The 18,104-nt window shown below is 31.1% G+C and overlaps 1 protein-coding gene and 1 long non-coding RNA gene across 6 annotated transcripts in view; one reads left to right on the top strand and one right to left on the bottom strand.

The window, feature by feature from the left end:
- Positions 1 to 9,350, top strand: part of LOC143253316 (uncharacterized) — a 35,623-nt gene extending 26,273 nt beyond the window's left edge. The window contains exon 2 of the long non-coding RNA XR_013029503.1: positions 9,025 to 9,350. This is a non-coding gene — a long non-coding RNA (uncharacterized LOC143253316). The remainder of the gene's footprint in view (positions 1 to 9,024) is intronic.
- LOC143253314 (ubiquitin-protein ligase E3B) overlaps positions 1,736 to 18,104 on the bottom strand; it is a 65,186-nt gene continuing 48,817 nt past the window's right edge. For 2 of the 5 annotated variants that reach the window (XR_013029500.1, XR_013029499.1), the window contains exons 21-30: positions 17,304 to 17,381; positions 16,495 to 16,593; positions 15,063 to 15,170; positions 14,403 to 14,540; positions 13,397 to 13,521; positions 12,374 to 12,556; positions 11,486 to 11,597; positions 10,755 to 10,847; positions 7,721 to 9,220; positions 1,736 to 6,542 (exon numbers count right to left, since the gene is read on the bottom strand). Coding sequence is in view for 1 of the 5 variants with exons in the window: in XM_076506988.1 (XP_076363103.1) it covers positions 9,029 to 9,220; positions 10,755 to 10,847; positions 11,486 to 11,597; positions 12,374 to 12,556; positions 13,397 to 13,521; positions 14,403 to 14,540; positions 15,063 to 15,170; positions 16,495 to 16,593; positions 17,304 to 17,381 (1,128 nt within the window). In the remaining 4 variants the exon portion in view is untranslated. Of the gene's footprint in view, positions 9,221 to 10,754; positions 10,848 to 11,485; positions 11,598 to 12,373; positions 12,557 to 13,396; positions 13,522 to 14,402; positions 14,541 to 15,062; positions 15,171 to 16,494; positions 16,594 to 17,303; positions 17,382 to 18,104 lie in introns of all 5 variants that reach the window. The other 3 variants (XR_013029502.1, XR_013029501.1, XM_076506988.1) reach the window with 3 other exon arrangements.

Genomic DNA, 18,104 nt, shown 5'->3' on the forward strand with positions numbered 1-18,104 from the left:
TAAACGTCCAATATGAACAAAAGTATCAAGATGGAAATAGTGACTGAACATGTTAATCTTTGAATTTTGCCTTTGTAGTTGTGGCAAAACCATTAAGACTATTTGCTGCCATTTCGAAGTTTAAACTACTGACTAGGGGGAATGCAACCAATGAGCAGTACCTTACGATCCATATTAAGCTCTACCACAGGGTAGAAACCCGTACTCAAATGTATTAAAATAACCTGAAACTCTGCCAGAAGTTCTTTCAATTTCGCGTTTCTCTTTCATCTGGTCTATCCTAGGACAAAGAACTTTTCGCGTAATAGGGCTGGGCATAGACCGAAAGAAGGCGCTGGGTTCTGTTGACTAGCTGTCTTACATTAATCTATCAATTAAAAATTAGGAACGGTTCTGTGCAGATAGCTTTTGCAGCTGTGTGAAGGTGTTAGTATAATAGTGACATAAACAATAAAATGGTGTGGTTTTCCTGTTTGTTTTTCTTATTCCTACATCGTAGCCAATATTTAATGCATGTAATAACTATATCAGGAAACGTTCCACTTGCATGATCAAATCTATCTGCTGTCAAAGTGAATGTAAAACTGGTTTAGTATTCTGGAGTACTTTTTTCTACGTTTTTTACCAGTTGTATACGTGAGAGAAACGCCCACTGTCAATAAATTTGATTGGATAAAGCTCGAAAAACTTTCCTCTACGATACCTAGTTGTTAGCTGTAATCTTCATTATTTAATGAGCTATCAAATATATTCAGTACTTGAACTCTTTACTTTCTTTGATCTATCTACCTAGATTTTATCACTTATGATTTTCAAAAGGTAACAGATCACGTAAGGGCTCTTCTACTGACAGTCATAACACCTGTACGCAGGAAGCACACACCTACATGACCACGCTATTATCAGTACAAAACAACACACTTGATAAGCCACCCCAACCACCATAAAGAAATGGTTATATACTAATAGAAATTGTATCATCAATATAGAATGTTTGATAGCAAAAAAACAATACTGGATGGTTTCCTGAGAACAGTTTGATCCAATTTTTAGACCTAACAAAGACATTTTTTTTTTAGTTTTGCTGATAAGCTTTTTTTTTGTAAACAAAGTTTGGAGGAGTTTTTAAGGTCTAATAATTTTTCCCCAGTTTTACTGATGAGTGTTTTTCTTGGCCTTGGAATAAAGTTTGGAGCAGTTTTGCTAACTCAAGAGGCAGGGTAAAAAAGTGTTAACGGCCTAGTTGAAACATTTGCCAGTTTTCCGAACGGAGTTCTTGCTTTAGTAAAAATGTTTATTAGTTTTCATCGCTGAAAGCTCTCTGTAGCCTAGTAAAAACGTTCTGGACCAGTTTTCCTAACAGTAAATTATTCTTGTCTTAGTTTCCTTGAGCTAGAGAAGTTAAGAGCGTGTTTCTAAGAAGAGACTAAGTTAAACACACAATCGACACAATGTAATCTGTATAATTATTATTTTTAAAATAACTTTACTTCAAAATCCAGCTCAAAAACATGTTTTTAGTTTCTTAAACTAATAGGCTTAGTTTCACACATGAAAATATCAGAAAAAAGTGTTCATGTTTTATTGATGTTTTCTGATATTTGATTTCCTTACACATCATAGAAATTAATTAGAATAGAAATTATATTATATTTACTTAATGTTGGGTAATGTTTGCGTTATTTGGAATCGAACCTTTTATAAACTTATATAATAATAAGAGTACAAAACATCAAGTGTGTCAATGTGTGCATATTTTATTCATTATTAAACAAAAGATTCAACAACTAGTGAATAAAAAAAATATTTATAACACACATTACATGGTATATGAAACTAGATAATATTTAGGACCAGAATATCACAACTGGTTTACGGTTAGCGTTCAAACATCAGTAACTATAAATAATGTCTCTTTATTTATTTCTACTTGTATTTAAAGTCATCAAAAAGAAAAACCTTACCATTCTGATTTTTGTCAAACATCGACTAAAAGCAGAAAGACGAGTTTTAAATATTTATAGTACTATCCTTTCTTTGTTATTCAATTTACATATACGGAAAACCTTTATCAGATGATGGAGAAAAAGTAATGTCTACATCTAAGTATCATTTTATTAGTTATCATTTACACAGAATATCCAGTTACTTTAGCTTAAAGGTGAATTTTACAGAAAAAAGAAAACTTTGCAGTCAAAAGAACTGCTCATACCGATTAATTTTGCAGGTTCACATTTTTTATAAAAAATATATGCTAATAAATGAAACATAGAACTTGGTGCAGAAAGAGCCCTTTCCGAGCGGCAATCCGAACGTTTTAGTTTTTACGTTTGCCGCTAGGAAAAGTACTGTGACGTAATAGTTGCCAAACAAACTGCCCACGCCATCGCGTTGAATGTAAATAAACATGGCCAGTGCATACGGAGAAACAGAGGCGGAGTCTGTTTTGACTTTGTGTTCTGAACAGTGTCGAGTAGCACCATAATCAATTCAAACCCACTCTGAACGAACCTAGAACAGTTACTTTTGACACAGATCTGACAAGTTCTAGTGATGAGAACAGTTCCACATGAGGACTGTGAGTGATACTGATAGCGCCCAGACCGGTTGCAAGTCGGTCATACCTCCAGTGGAAGAATAGTAAGCCTAAGTCATGACAACAAATATGGTCTGTATTATTTCACGTACAATTTTAAACACCTCGAAACCTGTCTGGTGTTTATAAATTATTGGTATAACAGACTGGGTTTTATTTGATTATACTTTACCGACTGTGGTAATTAATACTCGGCACTTCCACAATCATTGTACCGGGTATTTATGACTTGCAACAAAATGAATTTCAATTATACGTCATAATTCTGTTTATAAAATCAAACTAGATGTAGCAGTCTGAATAGTTAATTTATCTTGAAATGTTAAATTTGAAAAATGGAATTCTTCAAATTTTTCCATATTTAAAAATACAAAAAACATCTACAGAATGATTTACCAGCTTTTAAACTTGGAATATACTCTATTTGGGATAGATTTGTCCACTGTCTAGACTAGGAAATCAAGGTTTCACTGACTTTCAGGTGCCACAAATGCAAAACACGCTCATGAATGTGAAATGTGTATGTCTAGTTACATTCTTCAAAAACTTGTACTTTTTAAATTATTATATTATACTAGTTATTGTTTATCGCTTTATACTGCACACATACCTTTAAGTTTGTCCTTTTCTTGATGGCAAGAGATGGCTTTGGAGGGGTGGAACCTGTACTCTGCAGGCTGAGATCAGTCCCCAGCTCTACACGAGGAAAGATGGTGGGGACGATCCTATCTACTGCCGATGGTTTTTTCAGTCTCAACCTGCCTGGCTTGAAACCCACGGAATCCAAAACTGTGGGATCCGACACAAAACATGAGCGTTCAAAGTGATTTTGACAAAGCTTTGCATGGTGTGAAGGAGTCCAGTTTTTCCTATTGACCATCTGCACCCACTGTCGCCACCTTGCCGGTTCCTTCTCCTTGCACGGAAACGAAAAGAAACTTTTTCCCGGTTCCCAACCCGTTTTACAACCATAAGTAACGCAGTAAACCATGTTATCATAAAACAAACATAAAGACAAAAAATAGTCTTACAAAGTATGTAATCTGAAAAAAAGCACAGATAGATTTACATAAAACACCAGCACTGAAAGGAGCACAATGGTCGGCGCGCAACGACGCGTGTTTGGCAACTATTACGTCATAGTTGTAAAACGTTACGGAAACAGCCGAACGATAGAGAGGAACTTGAGTTCCAGGACCCGCATATTTTGTTTCATTTTTTACTCAAAAACTAAAATGTTTAAAAATATGGCAACTACACAGGAATTATACCTAACCAAAGTACAGTTTCTAAGACAATTATTAAATTTGTTGAAAATTCACCTTTAAATTGAAAACAACAACAAACTAATCACGTTATGTTTGAAAAAATGGGTTAAACAACTCTGAGATCTGACAAATCATAAGTAGATACATGGTCACTTAATAGGACCGAGTATATAAAATAAATGTCGCATAACAATACTAAGTTAGGCCTTTTTTTTCTACACTTCGAAATGCAAGCAGTGAATGTTTAGTAATTTGACGATCTCAGTTTTGTCATTATGTGAGAATGTTAGATGCAGACAAAAAAATTGAAACGAGAGATTTTGTTTTCATTTTAATTCGTCATTCTTTATGTGATTTTACTCAATTCATTTTCTTAAAAGCAAAGCTAGTTCTGCTTTAGGAACTTTATACACAATTGTACAAGACAAACATTTAAGGCTGAACCACTATAACCAATATATGCATTTTACTTCACGGAACAAAATAATATAAATTCACAAATATACACTTGCTAAGTGATGACCAAAGATGACAATAAATTATACTATATTACTAACTTAAAATCCTTCCAAAAGTTTAACAGAAACATTGCTAGTAACTACAAACACTGCTAACACACACGTTATAAAAATCCTAGCGCTTTGACAAATATGGTTTAGTTCTCATCAAGGGGAAGATCCAGCTGTTGAAAACAGTAAAGTTTTATCGTTTTTATTTATGTGACTTACCAATGTTTTTGGTGCTACGTGTATTTTGAAAGTCATTAACTTTTTATTTGAAACTTAAACTCATTCAAATGAGAACTAAAACTTAAAAACGATTAGTCCATTTTATTTTTATGCCTCACCACGTTTTGTCTCGGTTTTGTAATTTACAAAATTCATAAGCAGTTACGTTTTGTGACAGAAAGCTGTTATAAACATTACAACCCAGGACATTTTCTGGACTGAAATAGTTATAATGGTAAAAGCGTACAGAATCTTAAGTACTGATACTGATGTAGAACTTTCTACCACTGATACTGATGTAGAACTTCCTACCAGATGAGTATGTAACAAACCCTGCCATATCTTACTACATAATTTATATTAGTTTAGGTGCTGAAGATACCGATGCACTCTTTAATAAACACTAAATATAGGAATAGTTACAAAACTAACATAAAACAAAGCAATAGCAACTAACATTAAACACAGGAATAGTTATTAATGACGAGAAATCCACTTGAAATAAAAATGTATCTCAGAACGACTGGTGTAGGTATATTTTTATATTGATAAGAGAACAACGTTTCAATAAATAGTTATAGAAACAAACACAAAGCAACAATCACAGAAACTAACATAAAACGAAGCAATAGTCATCGAAACTTACATTAAACAAAGAAATATCTACTGCAGCTGGTATTAAATAAACAAAAGCCTCAAGAGAATAAAAAGGAATTCGCTCTAAAATCTCGCTGTCATGAGATTATATAAAGTCTACTAAGCATAAGATAATGCCTCAAATATTCTGTATGATTTTTCATGTGTGTGTCATGAAACTTGATGTAATGATAAAAATTGATATTGCGTACTGTGTATTTCATTTTTTGAGAGAGAAATAGCAGTAAGACAGGAGTTAGTTTTCTAGGAAACTAAGTTTTTCTCTATCTTCTTCAGTATAACATTAATTACTTGAGAAAAAAAGTATTGTACTCTGGGAAAAAGAAAATCTTCTCTGGATTGTTCACAACAGTAATGCATTAATTATTTCAGGAAATAAAAATATACATTATGAGCTTTGAACCTTGTGTCTGAATTTATTTTTTACTGACCAACAGTAAGTGTTTGTTTTGTAGATTGGATAGACCTTAGATGAGTAATAAAAATAATAATTATTCTGAAACTGAGTTATGTAATCGAGTTATGTAAGTAAATATGAAATACAAGCTGTGAATAAATCCCCAAATGAAAATAAAATAGCATTATATTATATATTGTTAAACCCACAGATGTTGTACACGGCAACATAAAGAAAATGGATATCCTTTAAAAGGCTGGAATTTTCTGCTTAAAGTTTAATCTTTCACAGCTCCTAAAATGGCAAAATACCAGTTGAAGTAAACTTATAAAAAAAAATGTTTTGCAAATTAGACCATACAGAGGTTTCAATTTTTTTTGTGTGTGTTAAATTTGATATGTTTTTCAACAAATAATAATAATTAAATATTTCTACATTTACTGAACTTTCACAACAGTTTGCAACTTGTCCTGAGCTTCTGTAAAGTTTAGACTCTGGCATATGTTTTATTAGGTGCACTTTGTATGGACTATTGTTGAAAAAGCCTCTCTTCTGAGCTTTATTTTACTGCTGTAGTTGTTACTGGAGAACACAAACACTTTAAACTGGTCCTATGAAGAGGTACCATACCTACACAAATAAAAACTTAAAAAGAAATACACGAGTGATAAGAATCAATATGTTTGTTTGTTTTTGGAACAAAACACAAAGCTATACAATGGATTATCTGTGTTCTGCTCACCATGGGTATCAAAACCTGGTTTCTAGAAGTGCGAGTCTGTAGACATACCACTGTGCCACTGGGGGTGATCCAAACGTTTAGAAATAAATGTCACTTATGTACGTTTCCATTGTGTCTTCATTGGAAACTGTTGCAATGCAGTCTTTGGTTTTTACTGAAATAAAATAAAGATATGTTTGACACTAATTTTCAATTCTTTAACCACACTGAAAGACGGGAAATTCAGTACACACTCTTAAATACACACAAACATCATACAGCATTTGTAAGTAAAATTTTCTGCTAAGGGAGAAGTCAGTGGTCAAATTTATACCAAACTTCAAGGTCGAAATGCTATTGAACTTCAATAGATTATTATTTTATCAGAATAGATCAGAGCTACATCTGGTGAGAAAATAATATTAAACTGAATAGCCCAAGAATGAAGGGTGCTCTCAACAAGCCTGGTAAATTTTCTTCCTAATGACAGAAAGAAAAAAAAAATTAATGAAGAATTCAGTGTGTAGAAACTGAGTGAACTTAGCTGTACTTGAGTTATACAGCAAGAGGAGGATAGAGGAGCCAAGAAATTCAGGAGCATTCTAAGATATAACACTTAGTAAAATAAGAGTATTTTGAAAAGAAATATTCTTATTTTAAAACATTAAATTACATTTAGCTTCAAATGCCAGGGAAACATTGTACTAGCTCTGAATCTTTTTTAATCTTTTGTTTAACTTCCTATTCTGGTTAGACATTGTTAAACCTCTTTTCAAATGTAGTCATATTTTTAGTAATAAGTTGGTTGTAAAATAAACTTGTTACTAAAAATATGACTATATTTGAATAAAGGTTAGGCATTGTTAAACCTCTATTCAAATATAGTCATATTTTTAGTAATAAGCTGGTTGTAAAATAAACTTGTATCAAAATTTTTGAGTTTATACAACTCACAAAGATTAACTCCTCATCATGTAAAATGATGTGCAATCTAACTCGTCTCAAGTGATTAGTACTTTATCACTCACAGTTCACCTATTAAGACGTTGACACACACACATGCTTTACCAAAAGTTATCACCAACAGTACATTTCGTTTCTAACTTGAACAAGTGCATCAGCTTACATACAGATTTGTGCACATCTCAAAATAAGTAACTAGCTGCACGTAAAGAAGACATTCAGAACTTAGTATACAAATTCAACTCTGGGTGTGTGTGTCCATATACATATATAAGCTCAGAGTCACCCTTTGTATCTATAATAATGATAATGGTCAAATGTATATAAGAATTTTTTTACACCAGAAAGATGAAGGTTAACCTACTGAAAGTGTTTAGTCACATTATTTACCTATCTGTTTTACTATGTGACTTCTTAGTCACATTAGATTCAAGAACCTCCAATCTTCTGGGAATGAGGAACCTAAAATATCCACAAGTTGAATAAAACTTTGCTGGTGTCACTACATTATTCTTATAAACCTACATTTATTTTTGTATAAAATTTTATTAATATAAGTAATTTTAAATATTTTACATGTAATAACAAGAGAACAAAGATTTTGCTTGTTTTAGAAGAAAACACTAGTTAGTAGAAGAATATATACATAACTTTTTTGGAAATTTCTATGACTGTTTGTACACTACAAAACTTTTGTGAAGAATCTAGCTTAAAGATTACATTAAGTATATTAAGGCGAACAGTTTATAGAACTTTGGCTGAAGCATAAATTTCTGTTTTTATAGATATCAAGTGATTTACCACATACTTTGTTTTATAATTTTCTGGGCTGATCAGTACAAACTGATATGAAGTTTATAATTAAGTTTTATAGAAACAGCTATTAAATCCCCTATACCAAATCAGTTTTTTTCACATTTCTTATTAAACAACATACAAATACAGAATATAACCATTTTAGCACACAGTTGCTTAATCAACATCGGCACCCCAGACTTTTGCTATTTTTTAGTGTAAAAGACGTTTTCTTTCAACAACTGAAAGATTTACAAGGGGCAGCCTGAAAAAAGAAAATTATTAGAAGGTTTCATACAACTGCTAAATTATTCCTTAGTGTGAATAAAAAAACCTTATTATATTATATTCACAGGAAGATGAGAAACACTTGTAAAATACAAAGTGAACTGGTATTTGATGGCATGTTTGAACAATCAGTCATGTTATTCATGGAGAAAAACCTTCCAGGATCACATACAACATTTCTTGAAAGAAACATTATTGAACAAAATGTAATACTAGGAGTTGTTGGTATCTCTAAGTTAAATTACCTATTCTTTCTTTGTTATAAAAAAAATGTGTCAAGTCTTGTAAGCTCAACAGATTGTGTGTAGCAGCGAAACGATGTGTATTTTTGGATCCATTTAGTATAAAAGAACTGTGTGTAGATAATGCACATTTATACATGTGTAATAACCTCACATATACTAACATCTTTTGGCCATCACCAGATACATGAGAATATTATTCTTATGGGACACCCTAATGACCCATGTATTTTGGTATAGTTTTTAGAAATTATTTTCATCAATATATACATCTAACAACCATCCAGAAATGGTGGCTTAAATTAAAAAATTTATATTCCCTTAAAAACACAATTTCATGACTTGATGTAACACATTTTGTCAGTGTAGCAAATCAAGAGAGCTCAAAGCCAGTGTTGCTTTTGATGGCATATCTCAACTTCTCCCTCAGAGTACTCTTCTTCTGGTAGTTTGGTAGCTTCAGGAGATTGAAACAAGTGGAGGACGTGGGAAGTCTGTTGATGGGATCTCGTTTCCTGATGGTGAAGAATCCTCGCAGGACACTGCCCACAGTGTCACCCGTGTCCTGATATTAATCCAACAAAGTTTTATTAATTTTGCTTGTTTTCCATGTATGAAAGTTCAGATTTCATTACTGTAACTCTGATTAAATTGAAATAAAGTAAAAAAGAAGAAAAGCATAAAGACATACAAAATTTGGAGTGATTAATCTATCTGGTTTAACTTATGTTCTAAATTAAAAAACAGAAGATATTAAAGTACACACTTTATATTTAGATATGAAATAAAAAAGAAGCAATACCTATAGTAAAGTATTTGTTTTTACAAATGTACTGATTAATTTGAGGTAACGTTATCATACGTTTCATTGTATTTAAAAGTGTTACACACGATACTGATTTCTATTCAACAATAAACTCTTGTTTTTTTCAATATTATATATCAAATATTTCATATTGGTATACTATTTCTGAGAGACCAATGAATGTTACTGCAGTATTTATGAAATACATATTATTTTTCAGAAAAAATTATCCACAATAAAGTAAAAAAAAAGTGCTACATGATTTTATGTTATTTACTGGTATGGCAACAATTAATTTGAGAGCCTTCTGATATGATATACACAAACACTTGGTGCTATTTGCAATGTATTAGAATATTTCATGAATTTATGAAGATTTTCCAAAAATGAGGTAATTTGACAGCAAGCTTTCTTCTGGTGCAATAATTTTTGAAATACAATTTGAACTAATTTTTTTAAAAAGCAGCAACTGACCAAATTATTAACAGAATTATGTTAAGTTTTTTAGATATATCCTGAAATGCTTTTTTAAGGTAGTATTAAAGCTATGACATGATACAAAGAAAACTTAGTATCTTGCTTCAAATGACTCAATGGTAGTTAAACTAATAAGAATGTATTTTTATACTCTTTCAGAAATCCCTATTGAAAATTTCTTTTCTAGAATTATACTTCTAAAAATATATAATGTTGGTCTTTGTAACTGAACATTAGATTTTTATGTTTTTTTTAATATCTGTATCACAAAACATGAGTTTAAATTTGGGCTTTAAGATTTTTTTTTTATTTTTTAAGTGCTATGTCCACTACAAAGGTCAAACTCCCAAATTTGAATAATATAACCCAACTGGTTAGCTAAGTATAATGAAAATGCATAAATATTTAAACTTCTGATAAGCATACTTAACTCCCGTGACATGGCTAAAATTCACAAAGTAAGATATTACTACTCCTTAGAAAAAAAGAAAACCAATATACAAATACAAATGAAAGAAAACATTTATATTAAGTGGTTGTTGTCACTAACTCTCAATAAAACGTAACAAGTTAGTTTTAGATTTTCAAAATAAATGTAAAGCTGATGAATTACACCTATGATGTGATATTTTACTATACTACATTAGAACATTAGGTGATTTATCTAAGGCAGAAAGGAAAAAAAGAATGATAACATAATAATATTTTATTCATTAGTTATTTAAAAAGCATAATTACAATATTTACAGCCTTCATTCCTCCAGCCTGGGGTAAAAACTAACAATTAAATAAATCATAAGCTTATTATCTAAGATACCTGATCATCTCCTACTTCTACACACCGTATTGAAAATGGTGGTTCTAAGTGAGCAAACCCAAGAAGAGGAGGCTTGGAACAACTGGTGACAAACTAGAAAAACAAAATTATAATAATGGTAAAAATTGGTTTAGGTTTCTTTTTTATTGACACCCTCACTTTTGTACTCGTTCATTATTTGAAAATATTTATGGCCATTTAACCTTCTAGCTAGATAAAACACACGTTTTCTTAGGACAGTTTTAATATGAACAAAATTGTTAAAATTAGAAAACAAACTCTGGACAACCAGAAGATGATATGAAGTGCCTTTAGAATTATATCATGGATTGATGACAGCTAATAGTACCATTCTCAAATGTATGTGTTCAGCTAGGTGTATAAACTAATGTTTTCATAGTATATTTTAATAAAGATAAATTTTACATCAAATTCTGTATGTTCCATTATGAATTTTGTCTTATACAATGTAGATATTAAGTTTTCAAGCTCATTACATTGGTGTAAGTGGAGAGTGATACACCAATTTATACTTCTAAAGAAAAATTTGGTATGATGCAATTACATTACTTAAAATAACAATCAATAACAAAGATAAGGTTAATCAATGAATAATGGAGATTTCAGCTTTGTATAGAAATGAAGATTATATTTTTTCAATACTTTATATTGAGCTTATATCTGACTTAAATTGTTTAACATTGTGATACTTAGTAATTAATATCACTCACCTTAAGAAACAAACTATGCTCTTCTGGTGAAAAGTCTTTTTCTAAGATGTCCCACAACCAGTTGATTACCCTGTGGTTGTTGTGAAAGCCTCCAAAGTATTTTGTGTGTTTCCTGCCATATATATATATAAACAAATAAACTGAAAGAACAGGGGACAAATACAGTAATCGTATTATATTTTCTACCTGAAGTTACTGCTATCATGTCTCTGAAAAAGCATAAACAAAATAGAATATTATAAAAAGAATACACAAATTTAGTTTGGTTCAAGTATTTGAGTAAAACTACAAGGCTACCTGTACTAGTTATTACTAATTTCGAACTGACAAATAAAATAGAAGGCATCTAGTCAATAACACTGACTAATAAATCACAGTTATTCTAATTGATTGGTGGGTTATTACCATCACTTTTATGATGCACTCACAGCCCCTAAACGTGGAGCACAGTTTTATAACAATTAGATGCAAACCACAGGCCTTACGACTGTCTGATAAGCTAATTACTAGATCATGCCTGCCAATGAGAAAAAAAATATAAAAATGAAGCTAGTGTTAATGTTTCACTTTTTCTGAAATGTAATAAATTGTATATACTGCACATATTAAAAACAACAACAACAAGAACTACTTACTGTTATTTGAAGAAATCCAACAACATTTATGAAATGTGTATACATAATTATAATAACAGCTAAAATGTTAATTTCTTTTATAATGATTAATAAAGCATATAGTATACTGGAATTAAACACTGTATGCTTTATTATGGTTTATGCAACTTTCTGAAAAGGCTTGTTAATGTATTACGTTCAAGTATCTTCTCCTCTGTCTAAATCTTTTCTCAAGCAGAGTAGACTGAAATATTTTATGCACTGTTAATTTTACCTGAGATCCTGAAGGTCCACTGGGCTGTTGTCTCCTGATATTAATCTCTGAAGTTCTGGAGTGGAGAACATAGTCAGCCAATCAGGGTTCACTATAGAGCGAAACCCTCTAATGAAAGCTACTGTCTGGTCATGAATCTGGACGTGCATCCTGAAATGTGCCATTAAGTGGATGTAGCTGATCCTGTCCAAAAGAGAAGTAATGGACATCAGTTTTGATGAGTAACTTAGTGGATCTGTACAGTTATGTATTTCTGTAAGTACCAAAATTAAAATCTCTCAATTAAAACAACTTTTTATAAAGTATTTGTTTGTTTGTTTTGGATTTTTGAGCAAAACTACATGATGGCTATCTGCACTAGCCATACCTAATTTAGCAGACCTAATTTAGTTTCAGACTAAAGGGATGGCAGCCAGTCATCACCACCCACCATCAACTCTTGGGTTATTTACTCGTTTACCAATGAATAGTGAGATCAACTGTCACATTATAATGCCTCATGGCTGAAAGGGCAAGCATGTATGGTGTAATGGGTATTCAAACCCGCAACCCTCAGATTATGAGTCGAGCACCCTAACCACCAGGGCCTTTTGAGAAAATAACATATGTCAAGAAATAAACATATGTACAATTAAAAGTCCAATGACAGCTTTCTGAGTGGGTTGTTTATTTTTGTTTAACTTTTTTTATGATGTTTTAATCATCTGTGTGGCTGTCATCAGGTAACTGTCTCCATTTTGTGAAATACTGTTTGATTATTTCAAAAAATAGACATAGTTACCCAATAATAACCGCATAAATGGTTGAAATGTTGTAAAAACGATAAATAGAAATAAACAATCCATTCAAAAGCTGTGTCACTGGACTTTTATTTAAAGTGCATAGTGGTTTTCCTCTCCTCACAATAAATATATACAAATAATTTATACATAAACACCCTCTTCCGTTGTTTCTTTCTAATCTAAACAGTATGTGTTCTTCATTCTCTGTATTATTCACAGGACTAAAATTACACCAACTTACTTGTTCTCATTTGTTACAGATACAGCCTTTCCCCCAGGAATCAATTCATGGGTAACTAGTTGTCCCATACAGTCCTCATCCACAGAAAATGTTAGATCCAGATCTTGAATGTTTCCATCGTAGTGCTACAAAGTGCAAAGAAAGAAGGGACTGTACATAAACATTCATCATCAGCTAAGAGATAAACTTCAATCAAATTACCAGCTCTTATTTAACAAACTTTCTGCAATAAACCAGAGTAAGTAGGTTTATGAAGTCTCTGTCAAATGGATGGCTGGACATTCAGTAACATACTTCATAATTAGAACAGTGAGTTCATTTAAAAAAAACAATATTTTGACCCATGTAATAAGTTTTTTATGAAGTTAAAGGTAACATAAATTATAAAAAAATTCTATATTCTTTAGAAGTAGTATTAATAATAGTAGGCTTTTATTTTTTAACTTGCATTTATGGAAGAGAAGTTTCATTTCTTTTAAACTTTATGTTGAAAAACTTTTACTTAATACAATGTTTTAATTAAATAATGGGTGCTAAGTAACACATCTGCCTATTTCAGATAATCTCATCTACTTTGGTTTTCTATATGCACATTCTACCAGTTTTGTTTATCCTGGAAGAACTTAGTTCCCAGAATCATTTTAACTGTAACCTGTTTATCTGTCTGAATTAAAAAACAAATTGTTAAAATTATTTTGAAACTTTACCTAACATTTTTGAGTGAGTGAGAGCAAGGAAAGTATAATGTAAATTGTACAAATACACATTCCTATTGGGCTTTGAGAATTAACAGAGTTGACAACAAGGATAAGTAAGTTGATAAACTACGTATAATCACTGCAAAGCAAGAATTTGGCTCTCCTATTAAAAAAAAAACTTGTAGGGGACAATTACGTTTTAACTCACATCCCAACTGTACCTGTCGGTGTATACACTCTTATAATAATATTTTTGATGTATAACAAACCAATTTAAAAAACTATCACCCACATGCCTAGTGACATACTTTGATATAAGTTAAACTCCTATACAAGTCAGGATCTAACGATGGCAACTCATCAATAGAGCTATATAGAGCACTGTGCTGATGTCCTAGAACTTGAGTAAGGAAGAATGAAGAAAACGGAACATCCACGACAATACCCTGCAAATAAAAACAGTACTTTCAAAACAATAATTTAGTTCCAAAATGGGTCACAGAACTATCTCTGAATTATTTTGTCTAATGCTAAAATTTCAAAACCAAAGTTAAAGACCTTCTAGATAAAAAAAACAAAAAAGCTCCATTTTTTTTTCATTTCTTTACTTGTTTCTTAATACAAAACATTTTGAAAACTCACTTAATAAATGTTTAATTCTATGTAACCACTACTGTGTATTTAAAGAATTTCAAAATTTCTAGCTATTAAAATCAGTGAATAATTTAGTTAAGGTTGAAAAAGAATTAACAAGAGGTAACACACAGCATTACTTTCTTAAATGTCACAATCACACTCAAAGTGATAATATCAACTGATATATTCATGAAAGTATATGAGAAACAAGAAACAAAAATTACTCATAATGTTAAGAAATATACAATCAGCAATAGTAATAAAATTACTGAAGGGAAAAGGAACTGAAAATTTAAATTTAAACCATTAATTTAACCCTGTTTGAAACCTACCTCATACAAAGCTTTTCCCAGCATCTTTCCCACAAACTCAAAGAGAGACAAATGATTCTCCTGAATACAAGAAGTGGGAGATGGATAAAGTCTCTGCTCACTTGTAACCTACATGTTCAAACAACAGAAAGACAATAAGTTTTACTTCACAAAAAATAGCTAATATAAATTGGTACAGTATAATATGATAATTATTTAATGATTTATTTTATGAAATTTAATAAATCATTGTATTAGGTTGAGGAATAATTCGTGAGCATTTTTAAATAATTTCATTCAAGCATTACATGCAAGACTATACAATATTTCAATGCATGAACACATTAACCCAAAACATTTATTATGATACTTTATTTCATGTAATACCTAGGTATATAGTATGCATTGTTTTAAACGAAATTGCAAGAAATTAAATGCGAAAAGCAGATGGTGTCGAAAATGCTCGATTTTGTCCACTTGACATTCCATTTAATGAGCTGAAAATGAAAGCAAAAATTAAAGACATATGAAAATCAAACACACCATCTATTAGAGCAAAAAATTATCTACCAAATGATATGAAATATTTTGTGAAAGCATTTCATTTATGAATATATTTTTTTAACTTGAGAAAATGCTCACAAATTATTCCTCAACCCAATAAGTCTGTGAGACACTTCTGTGATCTAATCCTTGTACTTATAACATGGTATGCTGATGTTATTTGTGGTGACAAGCTTTCAAAGTGAACACTGATGGAAACTCTTGTACTCCTGGGTAGCTTAGAGATGAGAGTGGCCTTGTTAGTCAGAGGTCCTCAAGTTCACATTTTTTCACTTAAAAATATCTAATATTATTTCTTATGATACAATATTATTACTATTTCATGAAATAAAAACATAAATAATTGATGCACTATTATGGCTCAAAATACTGTGATTTAGCATCAGTAATATATAACATAATGATTTAAATCACTGTAAAAAATAACAAAAATAATAAAATATAATGGTTTAAACTTCAAACTACTGACAGAGATTAGCAATAAAAATATACTATAATGGTCCAAACAACTGTAATAGAGGTTATCAACAACAATGAACTATAATGGTTCAAACTACTGACAGAATATAGCAACAACAATATACTCTAATGGCTCAAACCATGGTGATAGAGTTTAACAACAACAACAAGGTATAATGACTCAAATGACTGTGATAGAGTTTAGCAACAACAATAAACTATAATAGCTCAAACCATTGTAACACAGTTTAGCAACATCTGTATTGAGCAGATTTAATAACAATAATAAAATGAGTTTAATAGTGATAATGACTCAAAATACTATGTTAATTTGACAATTCAGTTTGTGCAGAAGGATAACTTAAGTTTATCTTGGGAGCAGTTCCTTACCACCACAGCCAAACAATTCATCTGAAAAGTTCCAACCAACCTTGAAAAGATTCAGAGATGGGTTAAAAACTCTCTTGATAGTTTCCTCTAAAAATTCTTTAAACACACCATCTTGGTCAATACCTGCTTCATCAAGGCCCTGGTAACATAATATGATACAATGTTGTTCAATTATCCACATGTTTAAAAGTTTAAAAAAAAGCTTGAGACTTGTCATTTCCAAAAACATCTTAATTTATTGTATTCAATGCAAACACTGGATAGTTGTTTGTTTAATGTGTAGGCCTACATATTCACTAGTACACGTATTATACAACTATAAAAACTTGTAGCAGGATTTAATTTACACCAGTGGTTAGTAAAAAAATGTAAGCCTAGTGCAAATCTGCTAAGCAGGTGAAACCTTATGAAGGTTTATATAAGACTGAAAACAGAATTAATAATATGGTTGCCCAGCTGAGGATTGTATGTAATCTTAATTATTTACATTTATGCACATATAGTGTGCATGTTCATGTGTAATATACACATGCATGTGCATATGTATAAATCATGTATCATACTTCTTAAATACTGTAATGAATAGCAAAGAAACACAACTTATCTTGTTTCTTGTTCTCAAGAAACTGGTTTGCTCTTCAGTACATAATGCTTGTTAAACAGCAGGATACAAAAGACTGAAATAACTTATATTATTATGATTATTTTAAGATCATAAGCTCTCCAACTATAGAAAACCAATAATTTAAAAGTCTAAATCAGTGAATATCAACTGCTGTATTAAAATAAATTCAGTAAAGAAAAGCAGTTTAATTTTTGTTTCTTAATATCTTCCTACTCTTAACATACCTGTTCATTGATAAATTTCACTCTTATAACTCCTTTCAAGGCAGCAGGAGGTAGAATAGCTAGCTGTTGGTAGCCATCCTATAAATAATATAATTAAAAGTAATGGTTTACACAAGAATAACTATTATACAAGTTGTCAGTCTAGACTAATATACAACATTCAAATAGGCCATATTTGTCAGTTCGTGATAATGAGAAACCCACACAAAGTCAAAATGTATTCTAAAGACAGTTGGTATAAGTATCAAAATTTTAATTAAAATAAAGTACAGAACAAAGAAAATTTGCTCTTTGTTAACCTGAAGATGACCTAAGAAGGTTGAAATATTGTTGTGTACTTTTATTTTAATTAAAGTTTTAATACCCATACCAGCCATCTTTACAATACAGTTCATTATAGTTTAGGTCTTTAGGATCTTTGGAAATTGTCTGATGCATTTTCTTTTTTGTAGTGATGTTTTGATCTACACAAATAGCCTTTTTCATGTTGAAAAGTCTGGGGCAGTGTTATTTTTATAAACAGGTTATTTGGTTAGACCTTCCTTACTGATTATGTAATGCTACTCTAGAAGAGGGCTGTATTTCACTAGGTGTTTCCTGTTGGCTGTGTAATATGGTTGAGGTTGTAATTTCCTTGAGAAGAGGTTCCACAGTTTGTTGATTTCCACACTTTGTTCTTTTGTTGAATATTGATTAGTTAGGTCTTCTTTACTAGTAATGCAATGCTGCCCAAGAAGAGAACTGTATTTCACTAAGTTTTTTGTCGGTTATGTAACGTGGCTCTAGAAGAGAGATAAAGTT

The sequence above is a fragment of the Tachypleus tridentatus genome, chromosome 6 (assembly GCF_004210375.1).
Source record: "Tachypleus tridentatus isolate NWPU-2018 chromosome 6, ASM421037v1, whole genome shotgun sequence".
NCBI classification, from domain to species: domain Eukaryota; kingdom Metazoa; phylum Arthropoda; class Merostomata; order Xiphosura; family Limulidae; genus Tachypleus; species Tachypleus tridentatus.